At 39.3% G+C, this 21,940-nt stretch overlaps 4 protein-coding genes and 1 pseudogene across 4 annotated transcripts in view; all 5 read left to right on the top strand.

The window, feature by feature from the left end:
* Window positions 1-21,940, top strand: part of LOC145466391 (uncharacterized) — a 343,779-nt gene that overhangs the window by 249,941 nt on the left and 71,898 nt on the right. The window lies entirely within an intron of this gene.
* On the top strand, window positions 37-1,859 carry LOC145465444 (uncharacterized; annotated as a pseudogene).
* On the top strand, window positions 1,869-3,796 carry LOC145465445 (transcription factor Maf-like). The gene has a single exon (XM_081449223.1). The coding sequence runs from the start codon at window positions 2,922-2,924 to the stop codon at window positions 3,468-3,470; it is 549 nt and encodes a 182-aa protein (XP_081305349.1). The 5' UTR covers window positions 1,869-2,921; the 3' UTR covers window positions 3,471-3,796.
* On the top strand, window positions 5,962-8,806 carry LOC145465598 (uncharacterized). Its single transcript, XM_081449375.1, has one exon. It carries the CDS (start codon window positions 6,043-6,045, stop codon window positions 6,616-6,618), a length of 576 nt encoding a protein of 191 aa, XP_081305501.1. The 5' UTR covers window positions 5,962-6,042; the 3' UTR covers window positions 6,619-8,806.
* On the top strand, window positions 9,804-11,624 carry LOC145465714 (uncharacterized). Its single transcript, XM_081449487.1, has one exon. It carries the CDS (start codon window positions 9,823-9,825, stop codon window positions 10,381-10,383), a length of 561 nt encoding a protein of 186 aa, XP_081305613.1. The 5' UTR covers window positions 9,804-9,822; the 3' UTR covers window positions 10,384-11,624.

The raw sequence follows: 21,940 nt of genomic DNA, 5'->3' as shown, positions 1-21,940 counted from the left end.
AACAATGTTTTGCTACTCTTTCGCAAGAACGTTTTACAGTATTAACGTTTTTACAGTAAAAAAATATATATTTTGTGTATGTAGCCTTATAAGATTGGAATGGAGCAAAATTTGCGAATTTTTGGTTAGCACGAACAAATCAAGTCCTCTTGGAGAAATTGTTATTGAAATTAAACACATGCGCATAATCGAACCAGAACCAGGATTCGTTGGTTCCGGTCCAGAGCGTCGCGCGGGCTCTGGGGACGAGAATGTATCTTAAGAGTAAAATCATGCGCACAACTTGGCCTAAATTCTTGGAAAACAGGTGGCTTCTTGGAACTTTAAAACAGGGGATTCCCCACGTCATGCGTTATCGTAACGAGTGCTGATTAGGTTAAGTATAGTACTGATATGGACCGAGACTCGTGAGGAGTTGCTAAAGAACAGATTTTGTTCACTGCAAAAGTGGCGCCGTTTTAACAAACTTAAACATTTTTGCCTTCACCTGATAACATGGAGGAAGATTACAGCAATATGCCTGATTTGTTTCTCGCCAGCGAAGCGGCAACCGCTATTTTTGATTCTCCGTGGAGCGAAGAATTCGATTTGTCCGCAAACGTGGCCACCGTCGACGAAGGCCAGGACATCCAAGATCTGTTCAACGGTGAAACAAACCTGGAAGGCGATCAGGACGATGACAATAGGTCTGTAGAGTCCTGGGATGGAGGACCAAGCGCCCCGGATGCCAAGGGAATCACGTACGAAGAAGTAGCAAACCTCCCGGTTCAAGAGTTCAATAAACTGCTCCGGAACGTTCCATGGGAAGAAGCTGCAAGGATATGAAAACGACGACGAAACTTGAAAAATCGAGGATACTCCCTGAGCTGTCGGCTTCGAAAACAGCGAGAGCAGGAAGATCTGATCAACGAAAATACCTCGTTGAAGAAGAAGCTGGTGGACGGAAAATGGAAATTACGTGTGGAAGGAAAAGGAGGTATACAAAAGAAATTATTTGCGGCCACAGAAATATTTACTGAACACAAGCAAGGAATGGAATCTTTGGAGTCACTACCTTGTCGTTTAACATCGTGAAAAGGCCCTGGGAGCGTGGTTGCTTGTCGTTAGAAGTTTCAGTTGACTATACTTCGTCACAAAGTTTAGCTTGCAGGCTTTGAACTTTTAACAGTACATTCATCGTGCTCCACAGCCCATTTGATTACGTAAACAACTATATTTCAGACTTTGGCCCATTGGAAGAGACCTTCTCCTGTTTGGGTAGCTTTAAAACCCGCCATTAGCGGAGCGAAGTTACCTACCTGCAACTAAAACTATATTTTTTGCTCTCGGTTTTTATCAGCGCGTAATTGTACATATTAAGCTGTAGCTTGCTATATTCAGTAGTCCACTCCGAATTAAACCAAGGCAATCTCTAAAATACGTTCGAATACAGTTTTAGTAAATAGTGGAGTTAAATCTTAAAATCCTATAAACAACGAGCGCGCAGCAATTAAAAACCATGCCCCCACCCATCCCCTTAGAACTTGATAGATAACCAGCTATAAATAGGTCCTTCTACGCTTGTACTTAAATTACGCCGATTACATGTGCAGTATCAGAGTCACGATGATGATAAATCAGAATTCCTGAAATTACTCATCAATAGTGACGAAAAGTTCTCGTTTCTTTAAACGTGTGTTCTAAACGGGAAAAATCCCCGAAATTACCGTATCTGCGTAAAAAGCTGCCGAACAATGAACTTTACTGAGAAAGCAAGCCGTTTGAGACTCATTCTCTCACAAAGAAATATCTTGGTTCCTCTTAGGGTTTGTTTTCAAAATTCCCAACAGTTATCCCCGTCCTTTTTATATAGGAGCCTCCCCCCCCCCCCCGGGCATTGTAGAGCATTAGGAGCCCATGATAGCACAAGTAAAGCTTTGAGAACAGAGTTTAATCCCAACGATTATTTGTATCACTAGGAAACAATCACTTTTTTTGTTAAGAGTGATCAATACTGGAAACTGAGAGCTTATGAGAAGAAAAGGACAACGTCATGCCTGAAAACGGACCATTCTAATTTGATATCGAACTCACTTGTGTTCCGATATACTCGAACAGTTGCTGATTATAGTTTGCTAATTTCTAAAAAGAGGCTCAGTTCAGTTCAGAACCAAAAGTTAGGCCAGCTTTACTTCCGGGTGTTCAGATTCTTAGACAAACAACTAAACTTACCTCTCTGATAATAATAAGGTACCCACCCCTCCTGACTAATACAAATAAATATATAGAATTACATACTTAATTTGTAACTCCCTAAGAGGACTTTTCAGTCACAAAGGTAGCTCACGTTAATATTATGTAGCTTTGGAATATTGCCTCTTTGAAAGAGGTTATTTAAGAGTTCAAATAAGGCCCTCTTCACTCCCCTGGCCCATTACGTCCAGGAAAAAAAAAAACAACAACAACAACATGTTTTAATTAAGAATACAAGAGCCAGTCTAAGACTAGATATGGCTATCACGATAGAAACGGTCGATCAACGTAAACATTAGTTCCGCGCCAGTTATCTGGAAAATTTTCGATGAGAAAGTTTATATCATCAGAACAAAATTAGGTGGAACACATTCGCTACGTGATCAATAAAGAGAAAAGTAGGGACTGTTCTTTAAATAAACGTAGTATTTAAAGGAAAGGGAGCAAGTTTAGTAATTGCTACGCAGCTCTAATGGCAGCCATTCCATGTCGATTCTTGGAAACGACGTGAATTCTTGGAACTCTTAAGATCGGGGTTCCCCACGTCATATGTTATCAAGAAGATGTTTGATTGGTTTGAAAAGACGGTGCGAGGATCATATAACGCCTGCTTCCTAGAGTATTGAGTCATCCCTTCGTTTAGTCTTCTAGCGAAAGCACTGCAGGTTTTTTTGTCTTACGTTTGTAATATGGATGAAGATTGCAATAATATGCTCGATATATATCTCGCCAGTGGAAAGACAACTAATCTTCTTGAATCTGTGTGGCCCGAAGAATATATTTTGTCGACGAACAACAACAAGATGGCCGACGACAACGACGAACGCGACATACAAGATCTGTTCGATGGTGTAACAAACCCAGAGGTTGATCAGGATGATGACAATGCATCTTCGAGGTCATGGGGCGAGGGACCGAGTACCAGAGGCGTGAAAGAAATAACCGACCAAGAAATAGCAAACCTCCCGGTTCAAGAGCTGAATAAACTGCTCCGAAACGTTCCACGAGAAGAAGCTGCAAGGATAAGAAAACGACGACGAAATCTGAAAAATCGGGGATACTCCCTGAGCTGTCGCCTTCGAAAACAGCGAGAGCAGGAAGATCTGATCAATGAAAATACCTCATTGAAGAAGCAGCTGAAAGATGGAAAATGGAACCTATTGAAAACGTGGAAGGAAAAGGAGGCCTACAAGAGAAAATATCTGCAGTTGCAGAAATGTTTTATTGTACGCAACTAGGAAGTGGAAACTTGAGAGTCGCTACCTTGTCGTTAGAACCTTGGTCAACAGGGCAACCTTTGCGTATAAGCTGTCCTGTGCGATGATTGGACTATGTCAACAAAGTTATGAAACATTTTGCACTTAATCGCTTTCAAAGAAACTTTGCTCCTGTTATTCAGGCAAAGTAACCTTTCACGGCTACTGGACCGATGAAAAAGAATGCCTGTGTTGTAACCATATGTACCATGTTGTAAATTTCTACAGTATAATTTATTAATAATTGTACATATACATTGTATAACTTTATTTTAATAGTCGAGGTCAAGTTGAAAGAAGCAATACATACTCGCAATAAACGAAATTTTACTTTAAGAACTGGTGGAATTAGCAAAGAATTATTCGAACCTCCTAAATCCTACAAACGACATCACGAGCCAGCATTTCACCTGGGATATGGTGACATTTTCCTTTAAGATAACTGGAATTGCTACAATAAATTTGTCGGGAACTGCTCAGTAAGAAAATTAAATAGTAATTCTTACAGGTCATTTGAGTGGGTAACAAGCTGTTCATTTGAGTACTTATTGTTGGTGACGCTTTTTGTGAATTTAATTTTCTTTGATATGCTTGATCAAAAAGATGAAAAAACGCTGACTTATTTGCACGCACAAGCTTTGGCGAGGACAGTATGGTATTAGCTTGCAAAAAAATCAAGAAAACGGATGATCAGCTTTTGGTGCCTTTAAGGTCGCAGCAAATTATCCTTATGTGCAGGTCATAAATATACTTTCTATCCGCGCGAGGCCAAAGAAAGCCATCGGGTGATCAGGTACACGCAACTCGCGCGTTGCACACGCTTTGCGCTTTACCAAATAAAAAGTTGATTTTCTGATTGTATCATCCAAAATCATCCAACACTAGTACTGTTTCAGATGATGTTCAACATTTCCGCTCGTTTCGGACTTGTCTCATGTACATATATGTCTGGTATGAAGCTTGTTTTAGTTTTGCGGACGTCGAAACTGAAAATGAATATATTATCGCTCGAAACTGAAAGTTGTGGGCGATTTTTCCGGCCGAGCGATAATAACTATTTTTATTATATGGAGAAGAGTGTTTTACTGGGAACTAAACCACTCGTAGATTCCATACGCCACTTCATCCGGGACCCGAGTGGCGTATTTTCCGTATGTCACCTTTGTGAGTGTCGAATCGTTCAATGAAGTCACGATTCCCGCCTTTTGCTTTTGTTGAATTGGTTTCTCCATATAATAAAAAGAACATTATAAGTTGGCTCGAAGATATGAATTTTATGTTCTTGCCACTCGAACATAAAATTCATATCTTCTCGCCACCGTGTAATATCCTCTATGTTTTGGCAATTTTTGGAAACGGAAGGCTTCATTTGACACTCATTGTTCAAAACTGTCACTTGTTTTATTATGCTGCTACCCATGATCAAGTGACCACTAAAACTGCTCGTGTTTCTGTTTGTGGTCTCACCGGTGGGATGTGGAGTTCGGAGGATAAATGACAGGTGTGTTGACTATACCTGTCTTGCTATGGTTCAGGGGAGTGGTGGTGGGGTGGGAATCAGGATAAGAGAAAGGAGGGGAAGTAAAGAAAAGGAGTATCTAGAAGTATTTTAGGGCAGGAGGGTGGTAAACGAGAAAGAGGAAGGTTGTGGAAGAATGCAGAAATGGAGGTAATGGAGCAAGAGGGAAATAGAAAAACATCGTGCCAAAGGATCATGGGAGAGGGCGTTTTGTGTCCTTCTCAACATTGCAAGTGGTGGTATTTCAAATAAGAAATTCTTATGGATACATTTTTTTTGGAAGTAAGTTAAATTGCTGTGTTTCCAGTTCGAATTCGCATCTTCAGATCTTGCTGCATCTGAGCGCAGGTCGATTGTCGACTTTTAATCATTTTATTTAAAACTATAATGTAGGTCTGCCTGGGATTAAATGGAAAGAGAACTTTAAATTGCGATCGAATTTATCTATTACCTTAAAAAAGGAAAGCATTGATGGTAAACCGATTTGAATATATTATAAAATCACGATAAAAACATTGTTTTGCCATTGTTTGGCAAGAAAGTTAACTATATTGACGTTTTACCGGAAAAAAATAAGGTTGTATATGCGACCTTTTGAGATGGAATGAAGCAAAATATCCCGTAAGCACGAAGAAATCAATTACTCTAGGAGAAATTAGACGGTGAGCCAGCGATTTTTATAGCGGCTACTCTATACATGCTCAGAAACCGTTATTGAACGGAAACACATGCGCACAATCGTTCGCTCACTGCGGACCGACAACGCGCCGGATCTGGGAACGAGTTTGTATTTTAAGAAAAGGCCTTTCCAGAGGCAAACCATGCGCACAACTTATAGCCTAGATTCCTAGAAACAGGTGAATTCTTCGAACTTTAAAATAGGGGATTCCCCATATTATACGCTATCGTAGCGAGTGCTGATTGGTTTAAATGTAAAACTGATACGCACCAAGACTTGCTTAAGCACAGATTTTGTTCATCGCAAAAGCAGTGCCGTTTTAACAGACTTAAACATTTTTGCCTCCACCTGATAACATGGAGGAAGGTTACAGCAACATGCCTGATTTGTTTCTCGCCAGTGAAGCGGCAATCGCTATTTTTGATTCTCCGTGGAGCGAAGAATTCGATTTGTACACAAACATGGCCGCCGTCGACGGAGGCCACGACATCCAAGATCTGTTCAACGGTGAAACAAATCTGGAAGGCGATCAGGACGATGACAATAGGTCTGTAGAGTCCTGGGATGGAGGACCAAGCGCCCCGGATGCCAAGGGAATCACGGACGAAGAAGTAGCAAACCTCCCGGTTCAAGAGTTCAATAAACTGCTCCGGAGCGTTCCATGGGAAGAAGCTGCAAGGATAAGAAAACGACGACGAAACTTGAAAAATCGAGGATACTCCCTAAGCTGTCGGCTTCGAAAACAGCGAGAGCAGGAAGATCTGATCAACGAAAATACCTCATTGAAGAAGAAGCTGGAAGATGGAAAATCGAAATTACTTAAAGTGTGGAAGGAAAAGGAGGTATACAAAAGAAATTATTTGCAGTTGCAGAAATATTTTACCGAACACAAGCAAGGAATGGAAGCTTTGGAGTCACTCCCTCGTCATTAGCAGTTTAGCTTGCAGGCTTTGAACGTTGAGCAGTACATTTGGCGTACTCCACAGCCACTTGGATTATGTAAAAAGAAAAACGGATATAGTTCACACTTTGGCCAATTGGAAGCTAAGAGACCTACTCCTGTCTCGGCAGCTTAAAGAAAAGCCATTAGTGGAGTGAAATTGCCTGCCTTGGAATTAAAACTGCATTTATTACTGTCAGTTTTAGCTAGTTTTTATTAAAGCATAATTATACATATTAAGAAGTAGTTCGCTATATTGAGTAGTCCAAGCCTAATAAAACGAAGGCAATCTTTAAAATATATTACAATGAATTGTAGTGAGTGGTGGCCGGTTAAATCTTGTAAACAACGAGCCCTCACACGGCATGCCCTTAGCCGGGTTTGATTGACAACCAACTTTACATAGGTCACTGTATGCTTGTACTAAAATTACAGTGATTACACAATCCGAATCACGATCAATCAACAGAGTTCCTAGAAATTACTTATCAATAGTCACGAAATCTTCGTTTCAATTTTGTTTTCTTCCGGATCCATCGGCTAACTTTTACAGCCTAGAACCACTCAAATATGCAAGTTACCGGTCTTACAGACAACTGGGAATCTTTAAGGAATTTTGTAGGTATGGTGCCGGTACCTGTTTGACTCAAACATACATTCACTACACATTTTCTAAACAGTCTGAAACGAGCCCATTGCTCTCCCGACTAAGGACAAGTCGCGAGTTGTACGCGCTTTACGCTCCACGAGAGAAAATTGGAAAATGTATTTTTTAAGCTTTCGATCACTTAGAAAACATTCCACATTGCCAAGAACAGTACTTACTGTTTCCGGTCTATCTTGTTTTGTTTATGTTGATATCGAAAATGAAAGTGAGTTAAATTATTTCTCGAAACTGAAAGTGCCTGAGAGGGCATTTAGAATTACACGTAAATTGCCAAATAAAGACTTCACCTGTCATTGTATTGTTTGAATTTGTCAAAGCCTGAAACATTCCTACATGTGCATGAAGTTTCCACGCAGCCACCTCACATATGAACTTGTGGGCAGCCGCATTCTCAGACGGTTCGAAGTTGCTGACGACTAAATCCTTCTTCTCTGAAGGGAGGGCGAGGATTTTGGCTAGCCTTCTGCGCTGTTGAGGCGCGGTTCGAACCCTGACCGGGGTCATTTTGTTGGGTTCTTAAGCAAGACACTTTACTCTCACAGTGCCTCTCTCCACCCAGGTGTATAAATGGGTACCGGCGAATTTAGTGCTGGGGGTAACGCTGCGATGGATTAACATCCCATCCAGGGGGGAGTAGAAACACTCCTAGTCGGTTCATGCTAAGGAAACCGAGATAAGCTCCGGCCTGGTGGGCCACTGCTGGGCTCGCATGCAGACTTTACTTTTTACTCTGCGCTGCGAAGAAGTTCTTACGTCTCACGCTTCCTCCGCAGAGAACTGTATACAGCTTCTCGCTGAAATTGGGATTGACTTTAAGTGTCTCATCAACTTTCGGAAAATATCCACCCCATTCTGTTTGTTGACGTCTCTTGCGAAATTTCTCAACATCCAGGATTTGTAAGTACGGTATGATTAGTCAGATGTATGTGTAGCAGGAAAGATTTGACCTGCCTTTCAAGAACGTCTGCATAGAATGGAGGCTAAGCGACCACGGGCCGTCTATTATCAAGTTAGCTGCCGTTATTGCAATGGGCGGAAGTGGTGTGTATAGATGTAAAGGGGGCCGGGAAGCCAGGGACGAGTGGGAGGGAGAGGGAGAGGAGGACGGTGGGAGGAGAAAGAAGGAAAACCAACTAACCAACAAACAAACAAAAACAGAAAAACAAACAAAACAAAAAATACACCAGGACTGAATGTTACCGGAGAATCGTATTTGTGACCTGCATAATTTCTTCTATCAGAGAGCCAGCCTCGGTCTGCTTATCAGTCTACCAGTCTCAGTGTGTACTCGGGTATATAATCGAAGCCAATATTTGTCCGCAGACATCATCTGTTCTGGGAGGTTCGCTCTTGGAAAACTGTGAGCTTCGAGGAACAGATAATGTCGAAGGACAAATATCCGAGTATATTTTCGCAACAGCTGGACGCTATTGCGTTTATTATCCTTCAAATATTTTTCGAAAACCGTAACAAGCGGGAATTTTTTAAAACTGGGTTATATCACTTAGATATTCCCCAGTTTTAGCTGGAGCATGTTCATTTATGTGACCCGTTTAGACCAATAGCACGCGAGCGAAAATATATGATAGGCTGATAAAGGCTGAAAATCTCATAACATCTAATGAAGACTGTCATCCCTATCAATACTTGATCTTACCGAATGTGACGTATATTTGTATGTTGTATATATCGGAACGATGTTTTTATTCTTGTTGTTTTCTTCTGTCTTCATGAACGTGAGGGCACCTTTGATATCAGTATTAAAACTAAATCCCACAACAAGAACCAGACAAATTGTCGGACCAGTCTCAAGTTGACATCATGATCAGACATCGATCGCATCTATGATTTAAAAACAATGCTGGGGCATACCCAAGGATGCACTTAGGTAATAATTTCCATTTAAAGTTGCTGTATACACTGACAAATATATATATATAGCTGTATATATTGAAAATAGAAAAAAAAACTAAACGTTCATCCCGACAAGTCTGTTTCGTGATCGCTCACTCGCTCGCTCACTTGTCGGGATGAAAGTGTATTTTTTTTTTGCTATTTTCAATATATGTTGCGCTCTACTTTATTGTATCGAGCACTGTACTACGGAAAATCGAAACACAGACTTCCTATATATAGCTGTATATATATATAGGGTGGGGCCGCATGAATCAGCCTTCAGCTTACAGTACATACATCCCGGAACTAAACCTGGAACCAACATTGTCAAATCAAACCGGACAGTCACGAAGATGTCTGCGATTTACAATGTCAATGAATGGTTGAGTCCATCAGAAAAACATTTCCAGACTCAAACATTAGTTCTGGGACACTTTCATATGTAGAAAGACTGTAAAGTAAGACAAGTTGCTTTTTTCCTGATAGATTGTTTACAATTTAAGACATCAACCATAAAATGGGGAATCCCCTCACTCTTACGTCATTAAGGTGCGCTCTGATTTGATGCAGATGAGTTCGTGTTATGACTATACAAAGACATGAACACGAACAAAGGGTTATTACGTTTCAGATATGGACTCGAACAAGGAAGCTTGTACTTCTGATCTAGTTGTGCCACATTTTTCATTTAGCGAGGAAGAGAGCCTTTCTTTAAATGAAATGGAAATGACAAGTAACAATGAATCGAACGCGGACGATCGTTTCAATGGCGACAGAGATGAAAGCTTTGGTTTGGTACCCGAAAACACGACATGGTCTGTTCATGAAGAAACAGCTGCAAAGCGAAAACAAAAGGACCGAAATCATCTCTCTTGCAAATTAACCGCAAAGTTGAGCGACGAGAAGCTTGAAAAGATGTCTCTTCAAACCTTGAACAAGAAATCCGACACACTGGTGCGAAAGTTTAGAAAGCGACGACGAGTTCTCAAGAACCAAAAATACGGCGCTCTAAAGTGTTGTAAGAAAGATTCACAAAAGACGGATAATGTCACGGAAGAAAATGCGGCTCTTGAGTTAAAAATATTGAAGGCCAAGGAAGAATTGAGAAACGTCGCCAGCGAAAGGGATGAATACAAACTGAAATGCGAGAGATTAAACGAAACTTTAGTCGCCTGCCATTCAAAAGGACAGTAATGGCGTCCTTGACTGACTCGTTTCGAATAACTTCCTTCTCTTAGCAACGAGTATCCAATTTAATTTTCACGATAAAGAATACTTTTCAAGAATGTTGTGATAGTATTAAAAGAATACTTAAGGTAATTACGACTATATCAAATGGAAGATTCCTGGTCGCGCAGTGTCTAATATCAAGATGTTCTCCTGATATTGTTTGATTAATATATACGAAGATTTTTATTTCAAACCGAAAATTCCCTGCGTTTAGACTTGCGAAATGTTGAGCGATATTACTTTCAGACAGCGAGGAATCGAATTGGATCATGACCTAGTTGTTATTTCCGCATCACAAGCTCGCCACAAGGAAATTGTTACACCTGATAAAGCGAGAACTGATGGGAAGGACGATTCAGTAGAGCGGGACCAAAATGATCGCTGCTCTAGCTGTTTCAGCGAGAGAGAATGACCTTCTAGAGACGAGAATGGAAACCTGGCAGCTGTCCACCATTTCTCAGCAATCAATTCCTCGACTATCAGGGGATTCCGCTTTGATCGATTCAAGCAAATCGCCTGTTTACGTTAGATGGAGTTAAATGCTACGCCTTAAGGAATTGACTGCGGGCGCACTTACGGGCCCACATATAAAGTCTATAGACATTAAGTATAAGCGTAGAGCTTGCAATAAGTGGTAATTGATGTACAGTTCTAATCATGACTTCAGTAAGAATTTTTTCCTTCTTTCCACAAAAGGAATTAACCGCCTAAAGCTTGTAGACATCGGCCGATCGGCATAGTTGTAGTTTATCACGTCTTTTGGGCCGTGTCTTTTTAACACTTAATGCCCGGGAATCAGTGTTTATACTGCTTTCATGGAAATTTTCTTGGGAGAAAGAAATATGTCTGGTTGTAATCCTATTTAGAGTCACTCTTTCAGTCTCAGTTTAGTCTGGTTTGGTTTAATTAATGGCCAGTAGTGAGGCAAAAGAGCAAAATATAAAATGGCGTCCGGGTTTAATAATGTCTATGCAATGTATAGTTATATAATCTAGATAAATCTTGGTTATAATAATAATAATAATAATAATAATAATAATAATAATAATAATAATGACTTATGACTGCCCTAGGCTCACGGATTGAACTCGGCACCATAAGTTAAAAGCGGCAAGACTTTAAGGACTTATAATAGTAATAGTTTTTATTATTTTTTTTATTATTATTTTTCTTAAAGAATTTTTAACAATAAAACAAACTTTATTGAGCGCGTTTCCATACAAACTTGAATCTTACATGTATCTGGTAAAAAATTCAGAAATTCTGTTGTTCCTTAAGTTTTCGGTAATAATAATTTTTTTTCATAATAATCATAATTTATTTATAATAGTAATAGTAATAATAATAATAATAATAATAAATTAAAATTTTTTACTAATAATAATGTTTATGAGTGGCTTATAAAAAATTACAACTGTAAAAATTCTTAGGACAATATATATATCAGGGAAATACTAACTTACAAACGAATTACAAATTACACATTCTTTACAACCCTTATAAATTTATCTATTGTCATTTTTGTCGAAAAAATTTAAATAATAATAATAATAATAATAAACAACGAGAATGATTTCTCTCTCTCCGAATGAACTGATAAAAGCAAACTACCGTAACTTCGAATTAGCGCCTGGGGCGCTTATTTCCAATTTAGTTAGGACAAGACTGCAGGGAGAGGGAGCTAATTCGATCGAGGGGTCGTTCATTTAATTTTTCTCTTCATCAATTAGGGAGGCAATCCTGCGTAGAAAAAAAAAATTGTTGGCGACAATTCATTTTACCAGAATGCCGTACTAAACTAACGCCGCCCATTAGGAAAACACAAAGAAGGCATCTGTTTTTCCAGTATTTTTCTCAGTGTTAACGATCCGCATTGTGTATGCCACCTTTGAAGGCTTCAGAACTTTTCTGTACGTTTTTATGAGCAGAGTTAAAGTTTTCGTGCGCTAAGAACTATGGGTAAATGTACCAGCCGCCATCGGAGGATCGAGAACCGATTGAAAGAACAGATTTTGCTCATAAGGAATCAGATTCTGTGTAAAGGGAGGGAAGGAGTCTGAGGTGGTAGTACTGTATTTTCATTGTAAAGCACTAAGGACCACAATTTATAAGCGCTATACAAAAGTCTATTATTATTACTATTATTATAATTATAGTATTGTTTTCAGTTATTATTATTTTTCAAACATAAATGAATTCACTGAACGCTATCAAATGATGATCTGCTCGGGTTTTGTTGCTAAGTGTACAAAAACGATCTTTCTCAGTTCATCCACAATATTTATTTAGTGTGCTTAGTTAAGTTGTAAGGAAATGAAAGTCTGAGTTCAAGTCTGATGGCCCTTTTTTGATCTTTCTTTGTGTGCTTATTTGCGGTTTATGAAAACATGTTTAGGATCCGAATATTCGAAAGTTGATTAGTAAATTATCTTACGTTTCCAAATTTAAACGTGGCTTGCTGATATTTATAACAGAGTACCTGGCATGCTTTTTGGAAGAGAAGCTCTCAATTAAAACACTAAGCATTTCACTAAAAGTCTTGTCTCTATGTTGGGCTAAAACGTGGTACTTAAATACCTCGTTCTGTCGTTCACGTCCATTAGAGGTGTGAATGCTACTTGCAGCTTGTCCACGCCCACTTGCACGGGTCCATGCCCTCTTGCACGGGTCCACGCCCACCTTCGACATGTCCTCTGCACGGGCTATTTTCCGCATTCGCGCAAGAAGCTGGTCTTTGCAGTGGCTAACGTCGTTTGAGCCTTTTGCAAACCATCGTTTCCAAGACTTCTCTCTGTGAAAATCGCACAAGAACACCATGCAGCGTTAAAAATAATCCAAAAAGCTGTCATAAGCTAACGTTAAGGTCTTCTTTTGCGCCTAAAAATTAAACCGTTCCCCGAAAGACTTGTCCCGGGACACTCAAACAGTTTCAGTTTCCTCGCACGTATATAAAAGGAAATAATACTTCACAAGGTTATATTGAACCGTTCACTAAATTTTAGTTATTTTTTTACAAGCCGACCTTTCCTCCAAGCGTTTGCGAATGATATATGGGGGTCACTTAGCAGCGTTTATCCTTCACCGGAAGCCGGCTATCCTAAAATGACACACACACTGATATGCATTTTACTCCAAAACACGTGTAGCAAAAAAACAAAAAAAAACAAAAAAAAAACGCTCTGTTCAGGCAGGGTGAAGTGAAGAATAACGACCACTTTCATCATCCTCATTCAAGGCGATGGGAGTGTAGATTCTTTATTTACTTCCACACCCGCTATCACTTTCTTTCCATTAGCATCAAAGTGATATATGATCCAACTCAGAATAGGCCACCTTTTAAAATGTTTACTTACCTGGCCAACAAAGTGGTGCTGGTGGTCCCCTTTGTTGGGAAAATGGAGAGAGATCCTGTGCTCCCAAACTCTTTTCCAGTCTTCCGTCTTTTTGGTGAGTTGATTTCGATCTATTAAAAAAATAGATAAATTCAAACCGTTAATTCTATATGGCCTCTGAGCACGGTTAAGTTGTAAATATGATCTCTCTGCCTTGTAATCTGGAAACAATATAACTTCTCTGAGTTAAATTTGGGCTACACAGTCCACTTTCTTGGTGTTTTGTTAATATGGAGGTTTAAGGACTATTTAAACTTTTTTCAGTCAAATTAAAAGAGAAAGATGTACGAAAATGCCTGCTTAACTCTTGTTTTGTGGTTAGCTTTCGCTTTAAAGCTATACAGTTTCGGTCGACTCCGTGCTGGCAGTCATAAATTTGTTGTTAACCAGCATATATGGCATACCATTGAATCAAGGGCATAGCTTGGGGGGGAGGTCCTGGGGTGTCCATGACCCCCCCTGTCTTTGGTAAGCCTTTTTTAAGCAAACACCTACAACAGCGTGTGGAGGTCGACATGACAATCTGGTGAGTACCCTCAGTTTGACGCAGTGCGAACCCCCACTTTGAAAAAAATCCTGGCTACGCAACTTTGAATTTTAGTCGGTCATCGCCTCGACTTTGACCTCCTTCGGCTGAGGATATCCTCCCAATACACCGTTGGCATATTACTTTCAATTTTAGCTTTTATCTTTGAATAAAGAACAACAAATTAATTTGATTATAAACCAGTTCTTCTATCAGCAAGGTAGGAATAATGAAGAACAGTTAACTAACCTGATCTGTGTATATGTGGAAGGTCAAAATGAAATTCAGGTTAAAATGATTTTAACCTAGCTCGATTCTCAATTTCCTTTGTTTTCTAACCCTAATTATTCATGATCCACGAATAGTTAGGGTTAAGCGACAAAGGAGTTTCCATAGACCCTTTTCATAAATGGTTGTCAATTTAAAATTCTTTTGTATGCATTTAAATTAGCCTTACTAACCTCGTTTCAGAGTAAAAATTCTGTTGAATTCAGTACCAACTTCAAAATGAGGTTAGTAAGGCTAATTTTAATACTTGCAAAAGAATTTATAATTGGCCGCCATTTATGAAAGTGCTCTATGTTGAAAACCCGCTCGACTCGAAAAAACCTAATACTCCTCGGTCGTCACTTCAGCTTGCACTCTTGTGCAGTTTGTTTTTCTGTCCCAGGGTTTTCTCGGTATTCAAAATGGCGGCCAGTACCTTGACGAGACGACGGTATGACGAGTTGACACGACGAGACGACAAGTTGAAGTGAAGCGGTGGCGAATTGAGACCACGAGACAACGAGTTGAAAAGACGACACGATGAGACGACAAGCTGAGGCGAGGAGATGACGATTTAATTCGACGAGCTGAGATGGACGACAAGTTGACGTGACGAGAAGACGAGTTGAGACGATCATACGGCGAGTTGACACGACGAGATAACAAGTTGACACGACGAGATGAAAAGTTGAAGTGACGAGACGACGAGATGAACATTTTGTCCATGATTTGACGTCATAGATTTCATCGATGTTTAATGTTCGTTTAATACTTGAGGCCACCTTTTTAGTATATTTTTATCGAATATGTTTGAGTTTTCCGTCGGTTTGTTAGTCTTTTATTTGGATTAAGGCGGTTCGAAACAGTTTCTGGCAGTTAGATTGTGATGGGTCATATATAACTACTCTTTATCACTTGACGCTACAATCATGTTATTAAAAAACTGCCCAACATTGGTGAACACGTTGTTATCATTTTCGTGAAACAATAGGTTACCATAGCAACAATATGACCAGCTAAAAACACCATTAATTACAGCTTTAGGGGCTTATAATTCAAAAACGGCACGGTGAAATATTTTCATATTATCAAATTTTAATGAGCACGATAAGACGGAACTTCTGGCAAAGTGTCAAAACAAAATCTGTACATAGGGTTCAGAGCCACCTTAAATTTTTTGGATCGCCGACGTAACCAAATTTGCGCAAAATGCAAATCAAATTGTGAAATTTTCAAGCATTTTACCTGCAAATATGAATCGAATGGTCTTACTGGAGTACGTTGCGCCTGCAGACGATGTTCACATAAAATATTTTCATCGTCGATAACCGCCGACAGCCGCCGACAACCGCCGGCTTGCCAACGAAGTTGAACTCAGCTCAACTTGGCAGGCAAGCCGACGGTATAAATTATGATTTGGCGATAAATGTTTACATTTATTGTAGTATGGCGGTGAACATGAGGGAAAAAATTCATGTATGTGACAGACAGTATAAATGAAACTGCTCTCCGTAGTTGGGAAGCATCCCAGCTGATAGCTTATAAAACAAATTTGGGCTTCAGTGGAATCGGAACTCTTGGCCTTGTTGTGCTCTATGAACTATCGAGAACTATTAAGAAGTTATTGGCAAAAAAATACAAGGATATGACACAAGCATTTTCAGCTGACAGTTTGGTTGGGTAACAGCTGTTTTTAACGAACCTTTTTAATCAATATTCCCGTTTTTCTCTTCATTTTAGATCTTCCTCTTTGCAGCTTTAGCAACGGTTCTTCTCCTGATCAGTTCTATTATGATAGCTTGCGAGTTCAGAGCTGCCGCGTACCAAGATTGGTATAAAACAGGGAACAAACATCGGGACATAAGGAAGGGATAACGTTCCTGTAGTAGGTCCCGTTGATCGTATAAATTATTATAATAAAGTTTCCATATAACGCGCGCTCTGATTGGCTGAAACAGCGTGCTTTATCAGAGAACAGAGCACGGGTTGATAACGGTAAGTTGGCTTCCAAATTTTTGCTTCGGAATTTTGACAAATTTGACCCAAATTAAACATCCCCTGTGACTCAGACAAACGCAGTGAAAGCGAGCTATATTTCTGTAGTAAATATGGCTCACAGAGACCATTGTTAGCAACAGTAGTGTTAAAAGTGTACTAAAATAACAAGTTTTGTTAGATTCCCGCCGACAAAACATGTACAGCCGTAGCGAAATAAGCAAATTCTCAACCTAGACAGTGCTTCGATAAAGACATATTTGTTACGAAGGCAGAAATTATACTAAGAAGTAAAACAACGGCAGAAAACAACAATTGAACTGTCTCTGTTTATGATGAGAAGCTTTATTTTTGTAAATTTACAATTAAAAATGCTCATTCGGTCAAACAACACGCAGTGTAGTAACGCTCGTTCTCCGGTCATCTCAGCGAAGTAAACCGACGAGTGGTCATTGAAAAACTTGCTCTGATATTCTCTTCTGTGCTCGGAGTAGAACCAGTGGGAGCCGTTAAGTCTGTCTAACTTTTACGCTAGTTCGGGCAATCTTGCTGCATGCGGCTACAAGTCGTAAATAACTGTAGCTCCTTTCAAATTCAACTCGGCATTCCGCATTTTCATCCGCAAGCTTTGAGCTCCACGTTTCGTAATTTCCACTGGAAAAGTGCTCGTTTTCATGGGCCACAATACGGCCCTTTACCTGCGTTTAGATCCGTATTTAAAAATTAACTTAAAAGCGAACTTTGAAGGCATCGTTCTTCTCTCGAAAGTCGCTCAAACTACTCGAAACTGAAAGCTTAGCTGAAGTCCAGTTTGTGATTGACAGCTGTCGCTTCGATAGTGAAGAATGATCATCGCAGTAAATTTTCCAATTTAAGCAATTGGAAAGAAGAAGCCTGAAAAAATCAGGGCTTCAACGGGATTCGAACCCGTGACCTCCGCGATACCGGTGCGAGATAGAGCATGCGATACCGGTGCGTGGTAGAGCATCGCACCGGTATCGCGGAGGTCACGGGTTCGAATCCCGTTGAAGCCCTGATTTTTTCAGGCTTCTTCTTTCCAATTGCTTAAATTGGAAAATTTACTGCGATGATCATTCTTCACTATCATCTACAACCGCAGTTCATATATGAATTATTTCATATAAACTTCACATCAGCTGTCGCTTCGTTAGCCAATTAAATTATTTGAACAATTCTAACAAGGATTGTGATCAGAGAACAGTGCACGGCTGACGCCACTTTTGCTCGTTTGGAAAATAAAGTTTGGTTTAATTCAGCCGAATGCGTGGGGAAATTATCTGATTCTTAATCATAAAACAAATAAAGAAGCCTCGACTGTGCTCTGTTTTGTTGTAAAGCACTTAGGAAGCGGTACAGCACTCCAGAAGTAGGGAAAAACACTCGACTACGTCTCGTGTTTTCCCTTACACTTCTTTCGTGCTCTACCGCTTCCTGCGTGCTTTACAACAGAACAGAGCACAGTCGAGGCTTCTTTATTTGTTAATTAATTTTCGGCAAAATATCTTCTAAGGTCACTTTTGTCCCTGCCGCTCACAGCCCTGTTAACTATAAGTTGAGACAACTGGCAGTTAAAAACAGATGTCATTATCTACTTGAGCATGTGAACTGTCCTTGTAGCATGTCTCTTAAACAGCGAGAAAAATAGCCAATTAGTAAAGCATTTCATATAACTATATGTAAACTGAACAAGGGACAACGTCTCTAAAGCAGCTCACCACTGCAACCTTCAATTATTTCGTTCCCATGCTTCCATCCATCCTCTTCTTTAGGGTCCAATTGTAGCTCGACCTTTAATAAATTTATTTAATAATTTTCTTTTTTTCTCCAAGGTTTTTGGATTCATCTCCATGTTTGTGTTCTACGGAGACGCTGTTGTGCACTTCCCTAAATTCCGTGGAAATATGTAGTCCAACATACCTTAAGGTGGATGACAACAGTTTGCTGCATATTTAGCACCTCTACTTTAATGGATCAATACTCGTTTTCAGTTGACGCTACAATTATGATATCAAACAAATGCCCAATCAATGGTGAACAAGTTAGATCATTTTGCTGACATTACAAGTTACCATAGCAACGGTATAACCCGTTAAAACACCCTTAATTTTAGTATTAACCTTCTGGTGAAAAGTTGAATCTTAGCATGCTAATTGAAATTCGATAGTGGAAAAAAAAAGAGGGTCTCCGAGCTGATTTTTGAGTTAAAAGCGCTTAAAGCTAAAATTAAGGGTGTTTTAACGGGTTATACAGTTGCTTTGATAACTTGTAATGTCACCAAAATGATCTAACTTGTTCACCATTTGTTTGATATCATAATTGTAGCGTCATTAACAAAACATGTGGAAAGTTTTTTTTTTTAATTTTCTCTCCTTTTCTTTCCTCTTCCTTTATTTTATTTGTATTTATTTTTCATATCATTTTAGTTTTGTTAGTTTACTCTTAGTGTGCACATTCATTCATTAATCCGAAGCGTCTTTTCTCTCTCTCTCTCTCTCTCTCTCTCTCTCTCTCTCTCTCTCACTCTATTTCTGTTATTAAATATTGTAATTAACTTATCACGTTGTACGTAGAATATATTCTATTAATGTAATTGTTACTCATGGAAATCATGTACTTATTATGTAAACTATTTTGCACTTTACATTGTCAATAAAAAGTTTTATGTTTAATAGAAAAATGAGAAATAATAATGATTATAATAAGAAATGATTTGAAATGAATAATAATAATAATAATAATGGTAATAATAATAATTGAAATAATAATGACAATGACTGACAACGACAACGATAACGATAACGATAACGATAATGATAATGATAATGATAATGGTAATGATAATGATAACGATAATTGTAGCGTCAACTGAAAAAGAGTGGTAGTATTGATCCATCCACCAGATGTGCTGAGAAATGCAGGAAACTGTTGTCAACCAACTTAAGGAGCGTGTTTTCTCGGTGGAGGGAGTGGGGGGGGGGGGGGGAACTTCTATGTGATGAAAGTTGGGGATGCTCGTCGGTGAATTTGAATCAAACCTCTAGACCGTGGCTCGAGGTTTTATTTGACATTAAAAGAAACGACTTGGAAACGGAAAGACAGCGTTTTTTAGTATTTCTTCGAGTGCAACCCGGGCCCCGGTTGTTCCAAAGCCGATTAAAATAACTCGAGGTTAGCAGTTATTCCGCGATTAAATCTCTTATCTCCGGGATAACTAGTCGGGGGATAAAATGGTGTTCCTGAAAACAGATTTAATCTTCGATCAACTATCCTTCGATTAAACTTGGATTAAGCCGGTAAAACCAGTATGTGGTGGGAGAAAATAACGTAGTACTAGGACTCGTAGGGGAGGGAAGGGATAATTATGACCGCTCCTCCTAGAAAATATTGATAAGAACTTGTTGTTGAATATAAAGAAAAAGAAAGCCCAATTCTTATATGTCCTTTCTATAAGAACCAATAAAAATGCTTAAATTAAAATTAGAGTCGTGATAAAAAATCTGTGCAAGATAAACGCTGGGCGACGCTCACTGAGTCATGCATCAACCGGAAAATCAGTGAACTCTTGAAAGCGCTCACCGGTCTAATTTTCAGCCTCTCTTCTTTGTAATTTAGAAATTTAGAATAGCCTCTATTCGGATGGGCTAATAAAGCAAGTTTGGCTAGGGGAAAATTCTAGAAAAGAGGAAAGCCATAAACTAAGAAAAGAAGCAAAAGCGGAGATTGATTATCTAAATTCTGCCGAATGAGATAAACAACTTTTGGAAAAACAAGCAAGGTCGACAGTGAACGAAACTTTAACAATATTTTGCCCATAATACTCGCCTTTATCAAGCAAGAAAAGCCTTTAATTCCACCACTGATCTTTCCATTTACACTACAGCGGCTAGTAAGGGACGATTTCTACCTCTGAGAGCGGAAATGTTGAAATTTCTCATGGTTTCTCGCTACGCCCTCGTTGTGTAAAACATTTTGCGGATCGCCGAACAGCGGTCCGTCCGTGTTGTGAACAAAATCCACAGGAAAACCGGACGCGGGATGGCTAATCCGTGAGGGAATAGTAACATTTATTTTACAAAAGTCGCTGGGCCCGGCATTAAAGCAAAATCAACAAACTGTAAGTCCGCCATTTTGATTTGTTTGTCTGTTTTTTCATCCGATTAGCGAGATAATCCACCTCGCTAGGTGTATTAAATTTAACCCTTAGTTTACTCTTAGATCTTGGATCACTTATCCTGATCCAGGTCAACCCAAAGTAACGCAGCCTCAACTGAATTGGTTTGGCCGTTGACATGAAGGTCCTGTTGTCACTCGTGTACTCAAGTAGCAAATATGGCAGGTGTTTCTTGTTATGGTTTAAATTTTGTTACTTGCCCTGCCACTTGTTCTACACAAGTATCGCTTTAATTGAAATACTACGCAGTTGAAGTCTCAAACACCTTAAGACAAAGTTATGAAATAATTGGTTTTAGCCTTTATTGAATCCATTTTGAAATCACTGGTTATCCTTGCAATCTGATTGGCTCTCAGTGGTGCGATTTATTCACGAATCGCACTATTTTGTGCTCTAAATCGCATCTTTTTCTCAGCCAATGGGAATGGGACAGTAAAACAAAACAACCAATCAGGTTTCAAGATTAGTTTAAAGTAATCAATAAAATTTCAGAAAAATGAAAGGCAAAAAGCCACTGTGTGGGGAATTTTGCAACTACTATTGCCAAAACTTTGTTGTTAATGTAGCTTTTTTCCAAAAAAAATTGACGAATTTAATTAATTACAGTTTCTGAATGACGATTATGAGCTCCTTTAGGCTGAAGACCTACTTTAATGGAAGTTCCCAACTTTCAGTGTCCATTTTGACGAATATTTTGGCGAGTTTTCTTCAACATCTGCTCAAGATCCGTATGATACTGAGTCCAGTAAAACATAAACAAGCGAAAACCACACAGCAACAAATTCAGAGCCATCTCAAGAAGGTAGATGCTCGAATGAGTTTTCGTCACATGACATCGTTTTGCATACTAAATGAGACGTAAAGGCGTTTCTGGTTCCGCTTTTTTTAACAAACCGGCTCCTGGAACAATACACCAAAAATCTAAAATTTAAGGCGATAAAATTGCGCGATTTCAAAATGGATCTAATAAAGTGGCAATTGAACTTCGTGTCGTACAATTTTGGTCTGAAATCATACTTGTGATTTCAAATCGAACTCGCGCTGCGTGGTCGTTCGATTTTGAAATCACGCGTATGATTTCAAACCAAATTGCACTCCACTCAGTTCAATTACCATTATGTATTGTCGTGATAGAATTAATAGAAATTT

This window comes from Orbicella franksi, chromosome 13 (assembly GCF_964199315.1).
Source record: "Orbicella franksi chromosome 13, jaOrbFran1.1, whole genome shotgun sequence".
Taxonomy (NCBI): Eukaryota; Metazoa; Cnidaria; class Anthozoa; order Scleractinia; family Merulinidae; genus Orbicella; species Orbicella franksi.
This window is presented reverse-complemented; position numbering and strand designations above follow the sequence as displayed.

Excerpts from the sequence above, each read along its gene's own strand:
- LOC145465598 (XM_081449375.1), top strand. The coding sequence starts at position 6,043 with ATGGAGGAAGGTTACAGCAACATGCCTGATTTGTTTCTCGCCAGTGAA.
- LOC145465445 (XM_081449223.1), top strand. The coding sequence starts at position 2,922 with ATGGATGAAGATTGCAATAATATGCTCGATATATATCTCGCCAGTGGA.
- LOC145465714 (XM_081449487.1), top strand. The coding sequence starts at position 9,823 with ATGGACTCGAACAAGGAAGCTTGTACTTCTGATCTAGTTGTGCCACAT.